Source organism: Hemitrygon akajei, chromosome 7 (assembly GCF_048418815.1).
Source record: "Hemitrygon akajei chromosome 7, sHemAka1.3, whole genome shotgun sequence".
Lineage (NCBI taxonomy): Eukaryota > Metazoa > Chordata > Chondrichthyes > Myliobatiformes > Dasyatidae > Hemitrygon > Hemitrygon akajei.
The window spans coordinates 94,672,303-94,695,045 of record NC_133130.1 but is presented as its reverse complement, the minus strand read 5'-3'; the positions used below and the strand labels follow the sequence as shown (position 1 = coordinate 94,695,045).

Genomic DNA, 22,743 nt, shown 5'->3' with positions numbered 1-22,743 from the left:
CTATAGTGAGAACTGGGAAACACTAAATCTGTCACACACCAGAGGGGATTATCTTGATAAACAATTTAACTCCTGACTTCCTGAGCCTTTGCCAGCCTTGGCTTTGTAGTTCCTCTTTATTATCAAATACATTAAAGCTTCACAGGCATTAGGAATGGCACCTGGACCAGAAAGCAGGCAAAATAATAGCTTGTTATCAGTGTTTAAAAAGTGGTAAGTATCTCTTTCATTACGAAACTGGAGAAGTTCTTAGAGCAGGACAGATGGCTGTTTCTTCCAAGCTCCAGGATAGCTTTCAAATAGCACCGGCATTATCCATCAGATGGAACACACGCTGGCTGAAGGGCACCTGTTGAGGTGACAGAAGCCAACATCCATTTATTCAGAATCTCAGGCACATACAATTTATACGAAAACCATACATCGCCTCTCCTAAATGATACACAAATCCACTGGTACAAGCACATAAACATTCACAGATAAATACCAAACCCAATAAAAGTTTCTTTGATTTATTTGCAGTAGTATGATGAAAAAGAAAAATTAACAATCATTTTTACAAGCCAAAACCCGTAACATTGATTTAACACTCAATGGATGTACAAAAAAAAAACAGCTTGGGCAGTAATACCACATTTGTTCACTAGAGGGCGGGATCACGTTACCTTCTGCAGTTCAGAACAAAACAAAATACAATCATCCCTAATATGCACCAACTCTGCAGCGATTCAAAAACCCACTGTACTGATAATTCAATACAACTTGTAAGAAAGAGGTATCCCAACAGTGACAGGATAGAGATTTTAATATATAGATGTATGAAAAGTGATGTCCATTTTTCAAGACCCTTACTATGCTGATACAGATATTCAACAATATTTCCCCTATGACTAGGGGTAAACTGGTGCAGAAATACATGATGGTAGCACTTCTAAAGGTGTTACTTCATTAAGTACCATTGAAACAGCTGATCAAGTGAACTCAAAAATAAACACTTATTTTGGAGACATAAGAGATTGCAGAAGCTAGAATCTGGAGCAATAAAGGTGGTACAGGAACTCAGCATATGTGAGGGGAGGTGGGGCGAGGCATCAGAGGAATTGTAGTGTTTCAGTTTGAAATCCTGCATCAACTGATTGGCTTTACATGTTACTTGGAGCTCACTTAAGACAATTACAAAATCTATAACTGCTAAAGGAAGCCAAAAAGTTATAAATATGTTCACCTATAAGTTTTTCCAAAGGTTGATCTGCATGCATCTTCTACAACAATGAATTCACTGCAAAAAGTATTCAATTGGTTGTGAAGCTCTTTAGAATATGTTAATAAACACACATGTAAAAACTAAAGTTCCATTTTCCATATTTCTCGATGCCATTATGGACATTTTCCTAGTACACTTTGCAATCATTCCCCCATGATTTTTTTGCTGCAACATATTCTCCCCACAATTTTACTACCACCATCACTAGGGTTAATCTACTGTGACATTACACTCAAGGGGGCACTTTATTAGGTTTAGGGGGTACCTAATAAAGTGGCCACTGGGTGTATTTGTATATCTTTGGTCTTCTGATGCTGTAGCCCATCCACTTCAAGGTTCAGCATGTTGTGCATTCAGAAATGTTCTTTCTGCACACTAATGTTTGAGCTATTGTCAACTTCTTGTCAGCTTGAACCTGTCTGGCCATTCTTCTGATCACTCTCAAAAAGATGTTTTCAACCACAGAACTGCCGTTCACTTGAAAATTTTTATGTCTTACCTGCACCACGCCAGTGGTGCTAGAGACTGTGTGAATATCCCAGGAGATCAGAAATTACTTATATATTCAAACCACCCTGTCTGACACCAATAATCATTCTGCAGTCAAAGTCACTTAGATTACATTTCTTCCATATTCTGATGTTTGGTCTAAACAGCTCTTGTCACTTATGTCAGCATGCTTTTATGCATTGAATTGCTGCTATGATTGGCTGATTAGATTTGTATTAATGAGTAGCTGTACAGGTGCACCCAATAAAGTGGCCACTGAGTGTATATTAATCTTTGACACAGGGAGGGAACCAATCAGTCACCATAAAACCATAAAACTCAGGAGCAAAATTAGGCCATTGAGTCTGCTCTGTCATTCCATCATGAGTCACAAGGAAGACTCAAAACTCCAGATTGCACTGGTAGCCAGGATTAAACCTGACAGAAACTCAATTAGTTGAGCTATTACAAATTGGAATTGCAGATTAATACTAGAAGCATAATTTTCATACAAATTGTTCTTGGATGTGGCATGTGTAGGCATTGAGTAAGCCTACCTGAACACTGCAACCTTTGAGACAGACCTCCATGTTCATCCACTGCCAAGAGATCAGGATTGTTCTCCCATAACATCATTTTCCTTCTTTCTTCCTAGTCATAAGTGTGGCAATGGTTCACTAACATCCTACGAGAAGAAAATTCCCTCACCCTTACAGAGCCAGGTATATATACCCATAATCCAGACTTGCATCAATCTCCTTTAAGCACCCTCCATCAGCAAAGCAAGCAGTTAGTGCAATATTTGTTCCAGGTGTACTTAGAAGCCCAGATGCAGCTCAACCCGCATTAAGATCCAGCAAGGGCTGGTAACTGGCAGTAATATTCACACCACTTGCTAGTAATAATCATCTCAAGCAAGAGTATCAAATCACCATCCCTTGACAATAGCATCTTAATACCAAGTACTCTAAATACAAGAGCAGGTCAGAGACTGGGTACTCCAAGTGATAAATTTCACAACCCCCTATGATAAGACACTAACCAGCACCCTTCACTTGCCTAGATAAAGTCCAGTCCAACTCTGGTTGAAATGTTCATCATCCAGGATCAAATCAGCTCACTTAACTGGCACAATGGTACATTACACCTGCATAATGTACAATCTCCAATACAAGTCGGAACAATTCACTATAATTGTCCCTATAGCAACACAGATAATATAACCTCCTAAAACTCCCAAATCATACACTATTCTGAGTTGGTAATACATAACCATTCCTTCAATACTGCCTTGCCAAATCATGGAACTCCCAAAAAGTACTCAGTACCTCAACATTCAAAGTAACAGCTTGCTACTGCTCCCACAGACAAACGGAAAATAAATAGCAATACAGATCATAAGGGCCCACTTTTACTAATTCACTCCACAACTCTTTCAGCAATTATTCCCTCTTTGGAAAAAGTCTTAGAATATACAATCCGAATCGCTCAACTTTAGCTTGGACCATTTCTTCTGATTATGCTTATCAGATGCTGAGGAGCAGCTGACAAAAGAGAATGCAGCAGAGGATTAGAGGGTAACCCTTGCAAGTTGCTGAAGTTGTAGATCACCTTTCAGCTAATACACTGATATAGAAGATGGATGCAAAATCCAGTAACAGTTGTCAGGATAACTGCTTTATTGCAGATAGTGGATTCGTACTGTTTTAGCTTCAAACCCGTGCAAAGTGGCAAGTACTCTCCCATGCTTTAGAAATCTGTCTTGTATATAGTGGGTTAGCTTTAGGTAGGTGTGAGGTGGAGAATGGTTGTTGAGCAAGTAGTCATGATTTATTTTTACACATATTAAAGGAATTAACAGCAAACAAACTCATCCACAATACAACCATGGAGTGAAAGCCCTGGCTTCCTCAAATCAACAGTCATACAACATGGAAAGAGACCCATGCCACCACAGCAACCATTGGCACCCAACCCTGCCTATACCCTTCCAGTGCTCATTTGGACACTGGTTAAATGCCTCCTGCACTCTTGGATCGTGCATTTCAATTAAAAAGCATGCCCCTAGATCCCTTCAATCTCTTACCCCTTCCTCTAATATGTACTCCAGTGTTATTCACCTCTGATAAGAGCAAAGGTTTACTGCAGTCACCCTCATCCATACACCTCAGTTTATGTAACTCAATCATATCCCCACTTAACCACCTCTCATGGAAAATAGACTTCGCTAGTCTCTATTCATGACCGAAACCAGGCAACATCCTAGTGAATCTCCTTTGAGCCTCCACCAACACATGCTATCTTGTAGTATGTTGACCAGAACTGCAATGCAGTATTTCATCAGTGGTCTGACCAATATTTTATAAAGTTGGAATATAAACTTCCTGTTCTTGTATTCAGCACCTTAACTGAAGGCCAGCATCCCATATCCTCCTTATCCATTATGTAGCTGTGCTGCAACCTTCGATGACCTTTTGGCTTCCTCACCAAGGTGACCCTGTTCTGCCAAGGGATCCTACCATTCATGGTACATGTCCTAGCCGCATTAATACTCCCAAAATGCACTACCTTACATTGATCAGGATTAGACTGCCATTCTTCAGGCAATTCCACCAACACATCAATATGACTTTGCAACCCAAGGCTAACCACCTTCAGATTTTGTGCTGTGCAAGTTTATCGATCACCCTCCTACATCCATACCCAAATCAAATGTAAATATTACTAAGAGCAAATGTCCAAGCACCATTTCCAATCATAAGCACCCATTCACCAAAATAACCTCCTATCATCCATCTCCTACTGCATAGCCAAATTTGGATCCAATTTGCCAACATAGCCTGCACCCTATAGGCCCTAACCTTTAGGATTAGACTCCCCTGTGTGACGTTGAAGGCACTACTGAGGTCAACGTAGATCACATACATTGAACATCAATACACTTAGTTACTTCCTCAAACAATTCAGATTGGTCAGACAAGATTTGACTTGACAAAACCAGGTGCATAAATTGTCTAGGCATAAAACAATAGCCCCACCCATTGCAAATGATCATTAATCTTGGTCTTCAGTAATTTTTACAATAACATCACTATTACTGATGTTAACCTTAAAGGTCTGAAATTGCAAGGCTTTTTCCTGCTGTCTTTCTTGCAAAGTGGCACCACATTTACCATCCTCCAGTCACTTGAAACTTCACTTGTGGCCAAGGATTTAAAAACCTCAGCAATTCCTTCCCTCCTGTAGCATGAGATAAATCTCATCCAGCCCTAGAAATTTATCATCTTTAATCCTCTTTAGTACTTCTATTTATGGACACTAGTGCAAGAATTTCACCTTATCCCCTTGCTGAGGTATCCACCTACAGAGTCAGTTTCCTTTGTGAACCTATGCACAGACTGCCCATGTTGTCTCTCTCTCTCTCCCTGGTTATTCTCTTGTCCTTTATATTCACAAAATGGAGTCCACATCCAAAAATCCCTCAATATTGCCACACAAGTTGATAGTGTGGTTAAGGTGGCATACGGTGTGTTGGCTTTCATTAATTGAGGAACTGAGTGCACAGCTGTGAGGTTACGTTCCAGCTCTACAAATCCCTGGTCAGACCACTCTTGGAATGTTGTGTACAATTCTGGTTGCCTTGTTACAGGAAGGATGAGAAAGCTTTAGAGTGCACAGGAGATTTACCAGGATGGATCCTGGATTAGAGAACATGTCTTATGAGGAAAGGTCAAAAGGAAAGGCTTTTCTCTTTGGAGTGAAGGAGGATAAGAGGTGACTTGATTGAAGTGCATTAGATTATGAGAGGCATAGATTGAGTGGGTAGTCAGTGCCTTTTTCCCCAGGGCAGCAATAGCCAAAACAAGACAACATCTGTTTCATGTGAGTAGAGTAAAATTTAGGGGAGACATCAGAGGTAGGTTTTTTCAAAAATACAGAAAGTGCTGGGTGCCTGGAACACACTGCCGGGAGTGGTGGTAAAGGTAATGCAATGGGACATTTAAGAGACTCTTAGATAGACACATGGATAAGAAAAACAGAGGGTTATGAGCTGTGTGAAGGGAAGGGTTCTGATTCTGGAATAGGTTTATATAGGTTGGTACAACACTATGCCAAAGAGCTGTGCTTTTCGACATTCTATGTCATAATACTTCTGAATACATTTTAAGTTGGGCTGCAACTGATATTTTGTTAAAACACACCTCTCTGGCCTATTAACTTTCTAATTTCCCTACACTTAATACTCCTGATGGACTTGCCCACATTTAGTTCTCTATATCTGCCATCTGCATTTTTCCCCCTCTTTATCCAACCCTTGATATCCCTCAACATCCAGTGTTTGCTGTAGCTCATCATCTGAAGTGATGTTTTAGGATTGAAGTGAAGCTTCCAACTCAAACTACTTCATAATTCTTTTGCTTTTTGTTTTTAATTCTTAATCATACTGGTTTTAGCAGAGTTTTCTGCTGCCACACTTGGTTGAAACAAGGACAAAGCTTGGCTCTTTTCTGGCTTTCATGCCACATTCAGATAAAGGAAGCAAAGTGGCTGAGAGCCACAGATGAAATAACTATTACTCATCGTACTGGTACACAAAACCACAAGTACAAAGGTAAAACTGAACCAGGAAATAATTTACACCTACCATATGTGGGGCACTGATTGTAGCTTGGAAACCTGCAATACAAAAAATAAATAATTGACATTCACCCACAAGTGCTGCTCAAATATGAACCTGCAGACAAACTGCTGCAATTTACGAAGTCCAAGGTTTTTAAATGCATAAAATCTGTATGAGACTCGAGATGCATAGCAGAAGAAACAGAAATAGTCCACTCTTCCCCCTAAGATAGTTTTGCCATTCTGTTGGATGATTAACAAACCCATCTACCATTTCTTTAAGAATATAGTTAACATCTCTTGAGAAATCTCTCCATATCAATAGAAAAAGCATTTATAATTTGTTCTGTTTATTTTTCAACCAGATGACAGATGAAGAAATTGTATACCGACAGTATTAATTTTAACTCTTTGAGGGTGTTAGTGGTGGAAAATTGGAACAAGGGGACATACTCCTTTGCCAAATCACATGCCTAGTCCTTCATTTGTGTTGTTTAACAAACTGATTAGATTTCTGTTCTTGTACAAAGTTCCTGCATTAGCTTCTTTCCCCAAAGACTTGGGAGGGCAAGGATTAAAAATCAAGTGACCAATGTAAGTGCAGGCTTGAAAGACTATGAGCAAGTGAGTTAGAATTCTGCTAGGGCAGGCATAGCACTGAATCAGGAAGATGTTGGAAAGTGGTCCATAGATATACTTCAGATTTAGTTGGCAGTAGAGCGAGAAGTTGTATTTTGATTACCTGGTCAAAAACTCAAGCCCAGCTGTGAAAGCAACCCCATCCCATAAAAACCAGTGCTACAGAAGCACCAACAGAAACTCCAAAGACCTTATCCATGAGAGAGGAAGAATACACCAAGATGGGCAGAGATTGGAATAACAAGAAACATCGGCCCAGGACAGAGGAATCTGGCAAGCTACAGCTGTCAGCCTATGCCCTGGAAGGAGTGAGTAAGTAAGCCTGGTCAAAAATAAGACAAAGAGGAATGGAAAGACTATACAGTAAAGGGCAATCAGCAAAAAAGGACAAAATATAGTTCTGAAATATTGCAAAAGGATTTGAACCTAAAACTGCAAATATGGGACACAAATCTTAGGACAATTCAGCCAGGTGCACATACACATGAATCACTGCATGTGCATTATAAGCATTACAAGCAAACATGCCAAGGACAAGAGCTTCATTTCAGTAATCCCGTCAGAAAATGTGGCCTGGATTTTGTAGTAACAAGGTGGTGAATAAAATGGTCATTCTAGATTATTACTGTTAAACTAATGGCATTAAGATCACTAAACACGTTCTAATATGGATCATTTATACTTACCAGATATGATTCAAGGACAAGAGTTAAATGCCCAGCACTTGCGTAGGCAAGTCATGCAAAGCTGCTGCACCAGAAGTACTTGCCTCAAAGCTGGAGAAAACCTTACTGAAAATAATGGGTGCTAATGATCCAGGTACCAGTTTGGAAGTAACTTGTTCCAAGACTTTGAAAAAGAACTTTTTAAACAGCTAATAAACTAGGAAGTTTAATTTTTGGAGGCTTCTATTTAGTTTCTAAAACATTTAGATATAAATTACTTCAGTGAAAGTCTGATCTTATTGCCCTTTTCTGATTTTGTGGGTTGGTCTAATCTCAAATATCCCACCTATACTCGTTCTTAAACCTAAACAATTTCACAGCAATAAGTGGAAGCTGTGGAATATACACACTGGGAGGAACTCTGAAGGAATGAGTATAGTTTCTAAAAAGCCAACTTCTCACTGGTAACTTAAGATAATAGGCAATTTATTTATTAATATCACTGTAATTGGCTAAAATGAATTAGAAATTAATATAATTCCTTATCAGCACAGGATACAACTGTGAAAAGGAAGATGGTTCATTAACTGCTCTTCATTTTCATAAACCAAGCTTTAATAAACAAACTTCGAGGAAAGCATCTCCTGCATCACCCACAATCAATCAACTCTGAAGGTAAGTGTTGCATGTTATAAATATTTCACACATACAAACCAATATTTTGAAGTAATTCAACAGACACATCTGTCTAATACTTTAGGAAAACAGAATATTAGCTGCCATGAAAATTTCTATACAATTAGAGGTTAATAATTTGGGCAGAAACATCTCATCCCATCAAATATTATGCTTCACAAACAGTTTAATATGGTCTTAATTTTGCATACAACAGGACCAGATTGTTAAAAATCAAGCTTACCATTTCTGAAGTACAAGTAGCAAGTGTTCCATGGAATAATATGTATCATAGAGTTATACAGCATGGAAAAAGGCCTTCAGCCCAAATTGACCATGCCAATCCATTTGCCTGCAGGTAGCCCATATCCCTCTGGACTTTTCCTATACATATACTTGTCTAAATACCTTTTTAATGTCTTATTTGTCAATATCAGTGGTCCAACTCAATGGGCGGGGGAAAGTTGAAATCACGTAACTACGATCTCCTACATATTTGCTCTTCGATTGCCCATGAGCTACTGGGAAGCCTAAAATACAATCTCAGCAAAGTGATCATTCTCTTATTTCGGAGTTCACCCATTCAACCTCACTAGGTGATTCCCCCAATATCCTTTCCAAGCAATGCAATGATGTTGTCCCAAATCAAAAGCAACTTCCACATCTGTCATGCCTGTAACATTTGTAAACCCAGAACACAGAGCTGTCAGTTCTGCCCCTTGCTCAACCATGTTTGCTAGAGTTACAATATCCCAGTCGTCTGCCTTACCAATCAGCCTCTTGCGTTAGAAAAAACACTACATTTATTTTATCAGTCCTTCCCTCACTCCGTCTAACACCACCTGTGAAATTCAAAAAAAGTCAAATAGGATGCAAACACACACCACTTAGTAAAAGTCCTAATCAAATTTTGCCATTTATTTGCTGAGTTATTCTTTGGAGAGACTGCTTAGTGTTTATAGTTTTACGAGGCATACTTCAGAAAGGACTGCAATGAGTGAATTGAGAGCTGAAACAATAATGGGTGTTTATAAACACAAGAGATTCTGCAAATGATCATTGCAGTGTCATTTTTAACAAGTGTGTGTTAGGACAGAAAGAAAAATAGCTTTTGTGATTAAATATTCTCATATAATGTAAAATAATAGGGTTTTATTTTTAACTCATTTTCTAGGTTTTCAAAATGAAACCTTCCACGATTTCAGGAATACAAGTGAACAGTGATATGTGGGAAGCATTAGAGCCAAATCAAAACTGTGCACAAGGGGGTTGTTTATTATTCATGGAAGAGAAAAAGTCCTTTTTAAATCCTTACCTATAGACTGGGGGGAATCTGTGTAGGGGTTACTCTTTACATAGTGGCAGCGGTCTGTAGCTAACATTACTTGATAAACCCGCTCTGTCTTGATAATTCCATTTTCTGTAAAAAAAAAAGAGAAGATTAATATGATCAATTGTTTCACCGCCCCCAAAATAGAGTAACAGCACAGTCAGTATCAGGTTCAATTTCAAGAATACAAAGGGCCTGGAATTATTGTTTGATTTAAATAATATACATATTGACCACCGATTTTCTGGACACTAATGGTTCAGCATCACTTTTAATTTGGATGAAATTATGAGGCCAAGTATCACTCACTTTTCATGAAACATGTTAGATGATGTGAATGCTGGCAATTCTGTACAGACATTTATTAAAGAAAATAACATGAAGGATGTTCTTTGCTCAAGGGTGGGAGAAGGTAAACACTAAAGAACGGCTGGCACAAGTTGTGGCCCGCTTTGAAGTTTGATACGGAGCCTGAAGAAAAGCTTGACAATGATTTTGCAGGATTTCATGTACCAAAGGAGAAAGAAGTTTTCATGATGTGCTAGAGTACGCAAAAAGTGTTACAGGACTTGCTATCAAAGATATAGCAAGTAGTCTTAAGGAAGAAAGTCTATGTGAGTGGATGACTGTTGACAATGAAACACATGCTGTGCATCACCTTATAGACTCAGAAATTATAGACAGTGTTTTGAATGATGATAACACTGCAAGTGATGAAGATGGCAGTGATGTTGAAATGGATGAAAATTGAAGATTCACTGTTGACAAGTTAACTGAGTTGTTGGGTGATTTAATAAGAGGGTTAGAGAAATGTACCTTCATGACAGAACAAGTGCTAATGAATTTTTACTTGGTGCAAGAAAAATTACACAAGGATTGATCAAAACACTTGAAGCAACTGCGCCTAGATGAAATGTTTAAAAAGATAACCAAGAAACAACATTCTTTGCAAACACAGTAAATAATAAATTTATTTTTTGTTTAATTAATAATCCATTTTAACCTTGCACAGTCCATTTTTGCCATTATTATTGCATGACCTCTTTTAATCCAGAAAAAATGTTAATCCAGCAAAGCTCAGAAACAGAGGGTGCCAGGAAATCAGTGGCCAACCAGTACTACCAAGTTGGCTCTTGCCACCTTCATACCCATAGTATTGCTTTGTCAGTTGTGTCAATTTGATTTGCATGGTCTCTCGTCAATCACCTAGTCAAAATGAACTCAAGGAACGACATTTGAGAGCAGCTTAATTTGGCAAGCACCTTATTTACAACTTCACAATGTGGAACCAAAAGCCCCTGAGGACTTAACTACAGTCAGCCCTCCTTATCCGCGAGGGATTGGCTTCGGGACTCCTCGTGGATACCAAAATTCGCGGATGCTCAAGTCCCTTATGCAACCTGTCTCAAAAAGGTAGACCTTAGGACCCAGCGGAACTCCAGACCTTATTTAATCTGTCTCAGAGCGGTGGACATTAAGACCCAGCACCAGAACTCTGAATGCGCAGTGTTTCTGTTCACAAAAATAATCACGATCATGATTGAAAATAAAGTGGAAATAATAAAGCGATTGGAAAGAGGTGAAACGCCATCGGTCATTGGAAAAGTGTTAGGCTACGTCGGTCAATGATTGGAACAATTTTAAAGGATAAAGTAAGAAAGGCTCTGCCCCGATGAAAGCTACAATTATTACTAAGCAACGCAGTGGTTTAATTATTGAGTCTTGGGTTTTTGATCCTCACATCAACCTGACATGGTAGAAAGCGCAATCGGGAGCGCTCTGTCCCGAGTCCCAAGAACTTCTGTTCCCAAGCCCAGCGCTGAAACATACATTCTTAAGTGTTTTATAAGCATAGAAAGGTAAAATATATACTATATATTAACGTTTGACTAACTGACACTATATAATACCAGATGTACCTGTTCCAACTTACTTAGCAAGAGAACTTCCGATTTTTTTCGATCCCGATGCACTATAATCCACGCACATCCTCCCATATACTTTAAGTCATCTCTAGATTACGGTACTTATAATACCTAATACAATATAAATGCTATGTAAAATGGTTGTTATACTGCATTGTTTAGGGAATAATGACAAGAAAAAGAGTCTGTACATGCTCAAACAACAAGTGTTGGAAGAACATTTCCAGGTTTTCGCGATCTGCGGTTGATTGAATTCGCACATGCGGAATCCGCAGATAAGGAGGGCCGAATGTACACTAATTTGCCTCAAGACAGCTTTTTTAATTGTGTTTTTTTTAAACAGAAGGGGAGGTGCTTGCTGTCTGAGGGAAATGAGAGTTAATCATTTAGCCAAAGCACTGGAACAAAACTAGGGCAAACACGAAGAAATCTGCAGATGCTGGAAATTCAAACACACACAAAATGCTGGTGGAACACAGCAGGCCAGGCAGCATCTATAGGGAGAAGCAGTGTCAACGTTTCGGGCTGAGACCCTTCGTCAGGACTAACTGAAAGGAAAGATACTAAGAGATTTGAAAGTAGGAGGGGGAGGAGGTAATGCGAAATGATAGGAGAAGACCAGAGGGGGTGGGATGAAGCTAAGAGCTGGAAAGGTGATTGGCAAAAGTGATACAGAGCTGGAGAAGGGAAAGGATCATGGGACACGGAGGCCTCGGGAGAAAGAAAGGGGGAGGGGAGCACCAGAGGGAGATGGGCATAGAGAGAGAAAAAAACAAACAACTAAGTATGTCAGGGATGGGGTAAGAAGGGGAGGAGGGGCATTAACGGAAGTTAGAGAAGTCAATGTTCATGCCATCAGGTTGGAGGCTACCCAGCCGGTATACAAGGTGTTGTTCCTCCAACCTGAGTGTGGCTTCATCTTACAGTAGAGGAGGCCATGGATAGACATATCAGAATGGATCAAAACTAAGTGTGATTGGGCAGAAATAGGGAACTGTGGTAGGGTGAATGCAATGAGAGATGGAGTCAGTCAGTGCAAGCAAAAAGACATTCTGGAGCAGTTGGTGTCTGCAGTCCTGAGTCCCTCTGTCCTGAGTGCTCCCTGCACTCCACAGAACCACCAGATGAGGAAAAGGATTAAATGGAACTGATGAGGTCAGGGAGGGGCAGTAGGAGTGGTGAATCAGTTTCAAATTCAATTGTCATTCAACCATGCATGAATACAGCCAAACGAAACGACGTTACTCCAGGGCCAATGTGCTAAAACAATACCAACCGTTATACGCAGCACAAGGCACATACAGAATAACAGCAAAACAGTCACACACAAAAAACTGCAAGTCCCTGAATGTTACAGCAGTCTGCAGTTGAACACAATACAGCACCAACTCCAGTACTGATGCCATGCCACACTGCCTCAGGCAGTGACTGATGGGTCTCCAGCCACTGCAAACAAGCGACACTGTGGCTGGAGACCTGGTCCTCGCTACGACTGAGGCTATGCAGGTCCCCCACCATTTGCCAATAAACCAAAGAACTGGACTTACAACGTTCCATGCCAGAAATGTCCAACAGGGTCTTGCGATCACAAGAAAAGCAACTAAGACTATCACTTGCTGTTAGGCTGCACACCTTGTTCACACACCTCTGTCACAGGTGTGGCATTGCAGTCCACACCAAGTCCAGCTCCTTCAGTTTCTCCAACAAAGACCAACTCGCTGATACGGTAGACCTGCAGTACTTTTAAGTTCTTAATATCCAGCTAGCTCTTGAAATCATAAGAAAAACTTTAAAAGCTGGGAATAGCTTTATCGAGTGGCTGAAAGGGAGCGATTATGATTTTACTAGACTGTGAGTCAGGTAGGGTGGTGAGTTGGGGACTTCCGCAAGGAGGAAACATGGTGAATCAGGTTGGGTAAAGGAAATGAATATGATGGCAATCATGAATGTTATTAGCAAGTGTGTCCATCTGATATGGATGGTAGGGTGGGATTTACACTGATTCCTGTTGGAAAAGTGGGAGCCGATGAGAAACAAATGTGTTGTGAATGTGAATTTTAACAGATGCACAACCACAAGTGAATCAGCCATTGGTACTGATACCAAAGAACATCTTTAGTGTAAAATTAATATAAATGAGCGTTCAATGACCTGCCCGGACCAAGTGGGTTGAAGGGCTGTTCTGTGCTATTGAACAAACGAACAAATGCAGGGTTCTACACAAGAAATCAGATCAAGAGCAGATCACCTGACCCTTTGAGCCTGCTCTGCTTTCCTTCAACATTTCCCTGCACTGATATCATGATTCCTCAATACACTTAAAATCCAGAAATCCTTTGGAGTAGAGAATTTTAAAGATTCATCATCCTTGGCATGAAGAAATTTCTCGTCTCATAAATGGTCTCCATGTTCAGAGAATATGACCCCTGCTTTTAGATTCTAGCCAGAGGATTCAGCCTCCCCGCTATGACCCAAAAGAAATTAAGTTTCAATGAGACCTCCTATTTCTAACACCAGTCCACTCAATCTCTTTTGATAAGCCATTCCTGGTATCAGTCTAGTGAATCTTTTCTGCACTCTCTCAAATAACGAGAATATTTACCCAAAACAAGAACCACGTTATTATATAATATTCCACAAAGCTATCTGTAACAACCAACCATTCACATTTCTAACTTTGCTGAACCTGCCTGCTGGCTTTCAGTGACTTGTTTGCAACTATACAAGATCACTTTAAAGTTACTCAAATTTCCACATTTAAAATCATAACCTTACTTTTTGGATTTGTGCACCAAACAGGAAAAGAAAACTTTCCCCCCACATTCTATTTCATCTACAATGAGGTTGGAGTCATTCAGCTTGCTATTATTCCCTTTGAAAGCTTCATTACATCACAATCTTACCCAGTTCTGCAACATCAACAATTTTAAGACTATGAGACCATAAGACTCAGGAACAGATTTAGGCTCATTGAGTCTGCTGTACCATTCCATCATGATTTATTATCCCACTCAACCCTATTCTCCTGCCTTCTCCCCATAATCTTTTAACACCCTTACTAATGAAGAACCTATCAACCTCTGTTTTAAATATACCCAATGACTTGATGACCTCTGAATACAGATCTTCCTCATCTCTAAACATGTTCTAAATGTTCTAAAGAGACATTCCTCTATTCTGGGGCTGTGCCTTCTGATCCTACCACCACTATAGGAAACATCCTCTCCACATCTTGACATTAGATTTTAGAAATTGATTCTAAATTGATTTCTCAGCCAAATTAATATCGATGAACATATGGGGCTCGAACAGCAATCACTCCTGTAAACCACAACCCAGCCCATTCAAGAAAGAGCCCTTTTTCTGCTCTTTGTTTTCCATCTGCTATACAATTCTAAATTCAAATCAATGTATCACCTCAATTCTGTACTCAAAGGTTTTTGGCCACCTTTTATAAGGATCTAATCAACAGCTTCCTGAAGATCTAAATGCAGTAAAGCAATGATAACGCAGTGGCCTCGGACATGGATACAACTGGAATAAGAATTCTCATAATATTGAATGTTATTCCTGTCAATGCAGCACCACTTTCATTAAAAATGAGATCTTACACAGTTAAATAATCAACTATACCATGCATCCAGCAAGTTTTAAAAAGCTCAGGAAGCCATCTCCGATGACTTTTAAGGGAGCACAGGAAATTGAACCAGTTGAACCATATGCCAAACCACCAGAATAACCTGATAGAATTATACATACGACTAGTTCCTCCTTAGGTATTCTAACAGCCACATGTTTAAAGCATTCCTGCAGGAAGAATTACTTTTTCCACAAAGTCAACTTGAGCTTTAATCCTGAATATGCAAGTACAGAGATATTCCAGTTTTATATCAAGCTCTGCAGAATAAGGAAGCCCAGTTAAAAAATATTTATCACAAGATAAAAGATACCATAACTTGCTTTACTAGAATGATTACTCTGAATATTCAAAGCAACAAGCGATGCTCCGGTTAATAATTTTAGAAGCTCCAAAAATAGAGTAGTTGTAACTGAGGACCTCCAACGCAATACGATACTTAAATACTATGGCCTAAATAGGGAACACCACTTGCCTCCTCAGTCATGCAGAAACATGCCGAGTTAAAGAACAGATGTACATTAAACATTTCTAAAAGATAACTACAAACCCCATTTCCAGAAATAATTGGGATATTTTCCTAAATGCAATAAAAACAAAAATCTGTGATATGTTAATTCACGTGAACCTTTTTTTAAACTGACAAAAGTACAAAGAAAAGATTTTCAATAGTTTTACTGACCAACTTAATTGTATTTTGTAAATATACACATATTTAGAATTTGATGGCTGCAACACACTCAACAAAAGTTGGGACAGAGTTAAAATAAGGTTGAAAAGTGCACAGAATATTCAAGTAACACCGGTTTAGAAGACTCCACATTAAGCAGGCTTGACTGTGTATAAAAGTAGCATCCATCAAAGGCTCAGTCTTTGCAAGCAAGGATGGGTCGTGGCTCACCCCTTTGTGCCAAAATTCGTGAGAGAATTGTTAGTCAGTTCAAAAGGAACATATCTCAACGCAAGATTGCAGAGAATTTAGGTCTTTCAACATCTACAGTACATAATATTGTGGAAAGATTCAGAGAATTCATAGACATCTCAGTGCATAAAGGGCAAGGTCAGAAACCACTGTTGAATGTGCGTGATCTTCGAGCCCTCAGGAGGTACTGCCTAAGAAACCGTCATGTTACTGTGACAATTATAGCCACCTGGGCTCAGGAGTACTTCGGAAAACCATTGTCACTTAACACAGTCCGTCGATGCATCCAGAAATGCAACTTGAAACTGTATTACGCAAGGAGGAAGCCATACATCAACTCTATGCAGAAATGTCGGCGAGTTCTCTGGGCCTGAGCTCATCTCAGATGGACCGAAAGACTGGAACCGTGTGCTGTGGTCAGATGAGTCCACATTTCAGCTAGTTTTCGGAAAAAACGGGCGTCGAGTTCTCCGTGCCAAAGATGAAAACGACCATCCTGATTGTTATCAGCGAAAGGTGCAAAAGCCAGCATCTGTGATGGTATGGGGGTGCATCAGTGCCCACGGCATGGGTGAGTTGCATGTATGTGAAGGTACCATTGACTCTGAGGAGTATATTAGGATTTTAGAGAGACATATGTTGCTATCAAGGCGATATCTCTTCCTGGGACGTCCATGCTTATTTCAGCAGGACAATGCCAGACCATATTCTGCACGGGCTACAACAGCATGGCTTTGTAGACACAGAGTGCGTGTGCTTGACTGGCCTGCTGCCAGTCCAGATCTGTCTCCTATTGAAAATGTATGGCGCATCATGAAGCGGAGAATCAGACAACGGAAACCACGGACTGTTGAGCAGCTGAGGTCTTATATCAAGCAAGAATGGACAAAATTTCCAATTGTAAATCTACTACAATTAGTATCCTCAGTTCCAAAATGATTAAAAAGTGTTATTAAAAGGAAAGGTGATGTAACACAATGGTAAACATGCCTCTGTCCCAACTTTTGTTGAGTGTGTTGCAGCCATCAAGTTGTAAATTTGCATATATTTACAAAATACAATTAAGTTGGTCAGTAAAACTATTGAAAATCATTTCTTTGTACTTTTGTCAGTTAAATAAAGGTTCACGTGAATTAACATATCACAGATTTTTGTTTTTATTGCATTTTAGAAAATATCCCAACTTTTCTGGAAATGGGGTTTGTAAATCTCATCTATAAATGAACAGAAGTAGTGAAATACCAATACTGATACAAAATTTGCATAGCAATAAAAAAGAAATGCTGGCTAAAATCTTAAATAATATTGCATTTCTGTGGTGTCACAGTAGCATAGTGATTAGTGCCACTACTATAGCTTTCCAGAGTCTCAAAGAAAAGAGGCTCATATCTTGTTTAATAGCCTCATATATGGGACTCTGTAAAAGGCCTTCTGAAAATCCAAGTAAACGGTGTCCACTGACTGTTATCCTGCCTGTTATTTCCTCAAAGAATTCCAACAGATTTGTCAGGAAAGATTTTCCCTCAAGGAAACAATACTAACTTCAGTCATTTTATCAAGTGCTTCCAAATACTCTGAAACCTCATCCTTAATAATGAACTCCAACATCTTAAAAATCAATGAAGTCAGGCTAACTGATCTATAATTTCCTATATTTTGCCTTCCTCTTTTCTTAAACAGTGGAGTGACATTTATGATTTTCCACTCCTCCAGAACCAATCCAGAATCCAGTGAATCTTGAAAGATCACTATTATTGCCTCCACAATCTCAGCAACCTCTTTCAGAACCCGGGGGTGTGGGTCCAGATTTGGTCTGATTGACTTAACTACCTTCAGACCTTTCAGCTTCCAAAGCAGCCTCCTCCTTAGGAATTGCAACCTTTTCCGCCCCTGACATACTTGAATTTCTATGCTGGCGTCTTCCAGTGAAGACTGACACAAAATAATTGAGTTCAAACACCATTTCTTTCTTCCCCAATACTACCTTTCCAGCAGTCCAATGTCCATCTATCTTACTCTATATATCTGAAAAATCTTCTGGTATCCTCTTTAATATTACTGACTAGCTTACCTTCATATTCATCTTTCCTCCCCTTATGGTTTTTTTTTGCTGCCTCCTGTTCAGTTTTTAAAACCTCCCACTAAATTTTGCTTCTGTGCTGTCTTTGATTTTACTTTCCTTGTCAGCCACGGTTGCCTCATATACACCTTGGAATGCTTCTTTTTCGTTCAGGTGAATCAATGCAGTCTTCCAAATTAACCCCAGAAGCTTCAGCCATTGGTGTACTGTCATCCCTGCCAGTGTCCCCTTCCAATCAATTCCGGACAGCTCCTCTCTCATGTTAAGTAGTTCCGTTTAGTCAAACTGTACATTACCAAAACATCTGATGATAGCTTCTCCCTCTCAAACTGCAGGGTGAATTCTATCATATTATCATCACCTTAAGCTCTCTGATCAAATATGGTTCATTAAACAACACCCAATCCAGAACTGCCTTTTCCCTAGTGGGATCAACCTCAAGCTGCTCTAAAAACATCTCAGAGGCACTCTACTGGTTGAGTCTCGGACCTCGGACCGGAAACAAGTCATCCTCAATACCAAGCACCAAATGTACAGAGCTGGCACTGTACACAGTTCCAACATTCTCTCTTTCTCAAATGCAATACCTCAGCTAATAAAGGAAAGCATTCTTGCTTAAAGCAACACATTACAAAGAGCTTTAAAGCTTTTTACATAGAGTCAGGTATTGTTAACATTTGGATATGGACCTTAGGCTGATGGATGGCAACGTGAACAACTGGGATGTGGCTGCTCAGAAGCTCAGCACAGGCATCCAAAATTCCTACCTGCTTCATGCATTTTCTACATGTGCCTCAAACATTCTCGAGAAGCACATTGCTGTTCCACGTAAAGAAATGGTTAACATTTTCCAATGACTTCTTTAATTTCCTCGTCAGATTGTATGGCAACACAATAAAATGATAAAGTACTTACGGGGGGTGGGGGGGGATATATAATGCAATTTGAAACATTGTTACTCTGAAACTTCAAGCAAGTGTGTTTACTCTTTCTCGTTCTGACCATGAAATGTTAAATTTTGTTCTTTATCCAGCTGCTGACTGTTTCCAGCATTTTGAATAATGACTCTATTTGTCTGCTTGTGGGAAATGCGCACATCTAAAAAATGAACATTCCTGTGAGCAAAAAGGTCTTCAAATATTTAGGTCCATTATGCCAAAACGCTTTCCTTACAATTTCCCTAAAAGGGACCTGGATAAACATAGCATCAAGCTTCCACATCAAATTAGAAGCATTTTATTTAAAGCAGTAATGCAGTTGCAGGATTAGAAACTGAGTCTTATCTTTTACTTTCAATAGGAAATAAACATCAGCTCCACGTCATATTCTACTGTTCAGTGCAAACATACATAACTCATAACTTAAATGATGTACTAACCAAAGGGCAGCAAACACAAAAGCAAATTTTATCCAGAGAAGTGACAAACACAGATTTCAGTTTTTAGATTGGATTGCAATGTGCAACTTGCATTTAATGCAAAAACTTTAAAAACAGATGAGTGAGAGAAAATACATTTCCATCAAGAAATGCTGTTTCACTCAATTTCCATGGGGAAAAATGTGTGCCAGGACAAACGATGTAGAGCACTGAACCTGACAAGACCATAAAACAAAGGAGCAGAATGAGGCCTTTAGGTCCATTGGGTCTACTCTGCTGTTTGATCATGGCTGATTTATTGTCCCTCTCAACCATTAAATGAGAATGAAAGAAGCTTGACTCAAATTCCCAAATCTCAGTCTATCGTCATTCACTTAGATCAGAAGTACTCTCCCCAACTTGTTAGTATTAACTGGCATCAAGTGGTCCTCAGAACATATCAATAATTTCAGGTACACACTCCATCCCTTTGCATTCTCAATGAACCAACTCTAGCAGACTCTGCCCATATTTCACTTCACAGCCTGTGGGAACTCAGTTCATTCAACAACCCTTCAAGCTGAGAGACAAGTCTCACTTCATTTGGTCAAGTCCCAAAGGCACGAGATAACAGATCTGTTCTCCTTTTACTGTGCACTGCTCTCTGGTTGCACAACCACAATGGGTGTGCAATTATTCAAGCCTTCTTTAGGATTAACAACGTACAACCACCATCTCAACATTCCTCTTGATGGAAAATTCCAAACCACCTTTACCTCTCACTGTTTAATCCTACTTTTCTATCTTAAGATGTGAGCCACGTAGCACTCTTGGTTAAGAGAAAGGTGGCTGAACACCTAGTTGAGACCAACAACCCAATTCCATACTGAATGAGAGCTACATACTGCCTTATCAAGATATTAAACCAAGATTGCCTGCTGTCATTTCAAAGAAATCTCTGACCACTACTTTGGAAAAGAAAAGCAGGGGAACTCATACCTGTAACCTGGCCCATAAATATTCTTCAATCAAACAGCACAAACAGATAATCAGACCTGATAATGCTAATGCAGTGCTACTTGAGACAATTCATTGTACACAAGGCTCCCATGTTTCCTCCATTACAACAGTTCTGCACCAATTAAAGCCCCTCAAAATTGTCAAAATTCAAGAAAAATATCTAAACGCTCAGCTTTCATTGAAAGGTCGCCACAGAACACAATGCCCTTATTACGGCTCCCTGTTCTCCACAATCCATTACTTCACTTGCATTCCTCAGCTTTAGGAAATTCCTAAAAATAACAGTAAACACTGTGGGGATTCTGTCACATTTTCCCACAATCCTCATTGCCAAACACCTTCTCTCTGTTGATATTCATCCTTCAGATACTTCACTAGTCCACATCAGCTGTCTATTAGCGTACAATAAGGAATCACAATTTGTCAGAGAAGGTTAAGTTTGAGAAGTCTCATCAACGAACACCAGAATGAAAGTACAAAAACAGGCTCTTCAGTTCCTCGTACCTTCAAGATTCAATAAGACTGGCTGATTTTATTTCTGCACCACTTTTATAAATTAATCCCATACCCATTCATTTCCTTTATATCCCCAAATCAAGCTAGACAAGCTATTGGTATATTCTGAAACATCCAGCATTGAGCCAGAAAATCCTGAATTAGCCACATAAAGCCCTGGCTAAAGATCTGGACAGCAAAGTTCAAAAATGAATATGACAGCTGAGGAATTCATTTAAAAACTGGCTTGAAATTGAAATGCAGTATCAGTAACAAGACAGATACCAGTAAAGGTTCATATCTGTGCCTCGACTATGTAGATATGAATAGATGACACACCACAGAATGATTTTTATCACCTGTCAGTCAACAAAACGCATTATGGGCGAGTGTTGGGCCAACACAACAGAAACCAACTGAGATTCTCGACTCGTCTCAGTGCGCCAAGGATTCGCAGGACATCACTGCAAAACTGCAACGTCGCAGTCCACCACGGCGACACCGAGCCTCGGGCCGACTGAGACAATCGGATCTTCCAATTATAACGTTAACGCTTCACATCCCCCCCCCCCCCACCCACCACAGAGGTTTCCCAACCTGCTAAATGTCTCCGAAATTTGCCACGGATCTCCTGCATCTATCGTTTCTGTCATCGCCTGCACTTGCAGCCGGAAGTGATGCCAGGGCTGCTCCGACCGGCTGGGCTTTGACCTGCCCTACATAGAGAAGGGTGCTCGCAGCTGATGCCAGTGTGCAGGCTGATCAGAGCCGGGGAAGTGGGGGTGTGCTCGGCTGTACAGTCGGTCCTACGTCTGCAGCCTCTTGGACCCCTAAAAAGAGCAAGGATGCCTCAACACTGCCACACCCCTCTTCCACGGGCGGGGGAGGTGAAAGAACACACAGAGCCTTCAAGCTGCAACCGCCGCCGCCGCAGCCTGACGTACCCAGGGTGGGGTAAGGAAGAGGCATTACGCGGCGGCTGGGCTGCACATCCCACCTCCCCATCTTTGCTGCGCGTTGCCCCGCCCGCACTCACTGCGCAGGTTGTTGACGAGCTCCGCTTGACTGTCCCCGCCGCATTTCCAGGCCATGCTGTGACACAGAGCGCGCAGCAGGTACAAGGCCACCGTCAGCAGCACGCCTGCGCACACGGCTCTACCCACAATGCTTATCGCTTCAGCCGCTGACGCCCCTTCAGTGTCCCCGCCCACCTCCATGACGTCACGGAGTGACCAGGAGACCCCGCCCACTGGTCGCTTGGCGGCGGGCTGTGCAGCGAGTGGTAAATCACGGCCGATAGGTTCTCGTTCCTCGCTAACTTGCTTACGTTGTCAAACCCTCCCCCAGCCCCGCCACTCCTCCTCACACAGTGTGAAGCCACTGGAAACGCAGCACGGAGCTGAGGGGGAAGGATAAGCCGGTTACCGGGCAACCGCAGGCGGCGGCTTCTCGGGGACCACGTGGTGCCGTGGGTTGGGAACTCGGGGAGGGGGCAGTGCTTCCCCGGCTGCCGTGACGTGTGGCCGGTTCATTGGCCCGGGTCGGGAGCTCGTGCACTATTCATGATGTTGCAGCAAGTCCATCTCCCTCCGCAATGCTCCATATTCCCGCAGTCGGTGGACCGT

At 40.7% G+C, this 22,743-nt stretch overlaps 1 protein-coding gene across 2 annotated transcripts in view; it reads right to left on the bottom strand.

Moving 5' to 3' along the window:
* Positions 1-22,350, bottom strand: part of pcmt (protein-L-isoaspartate (D-aspartate) O-methyltransferase) — a 41,761-nt gene extending 19,411 nt beyond the window's left edge. Inside the window, exons 1-3 of one of the 2 annotated variants that reach the window (XM_073051475.1) lie at positions 22,155-22,350; positions 9,668-9,772; positions 6,399-6,430 (exon numbers count right to left, since the gene is read on the bottom strand). In XM_073051475.1, coding sequence (XP_072907576.1) covers positions 6,399-6,430; positions 9,668-9,772; positions 22,155-22,335 — 318 coding nt within the window. In that variant the 5' untranslated portion in view covers positions 22,336-22,350. Of the gene's footprint in view, positions 1-6,398; positions 6,431-9,667; positions 9,773-21,715; positions 21,991-22,154 lie in introns of those variants that run through there. The other variant, XM_073051476.1, reaches the window with a different exon arrangement.
* Between the last annotated feature and the right edge of the window lie 393 nt (positions 22,351-22,743).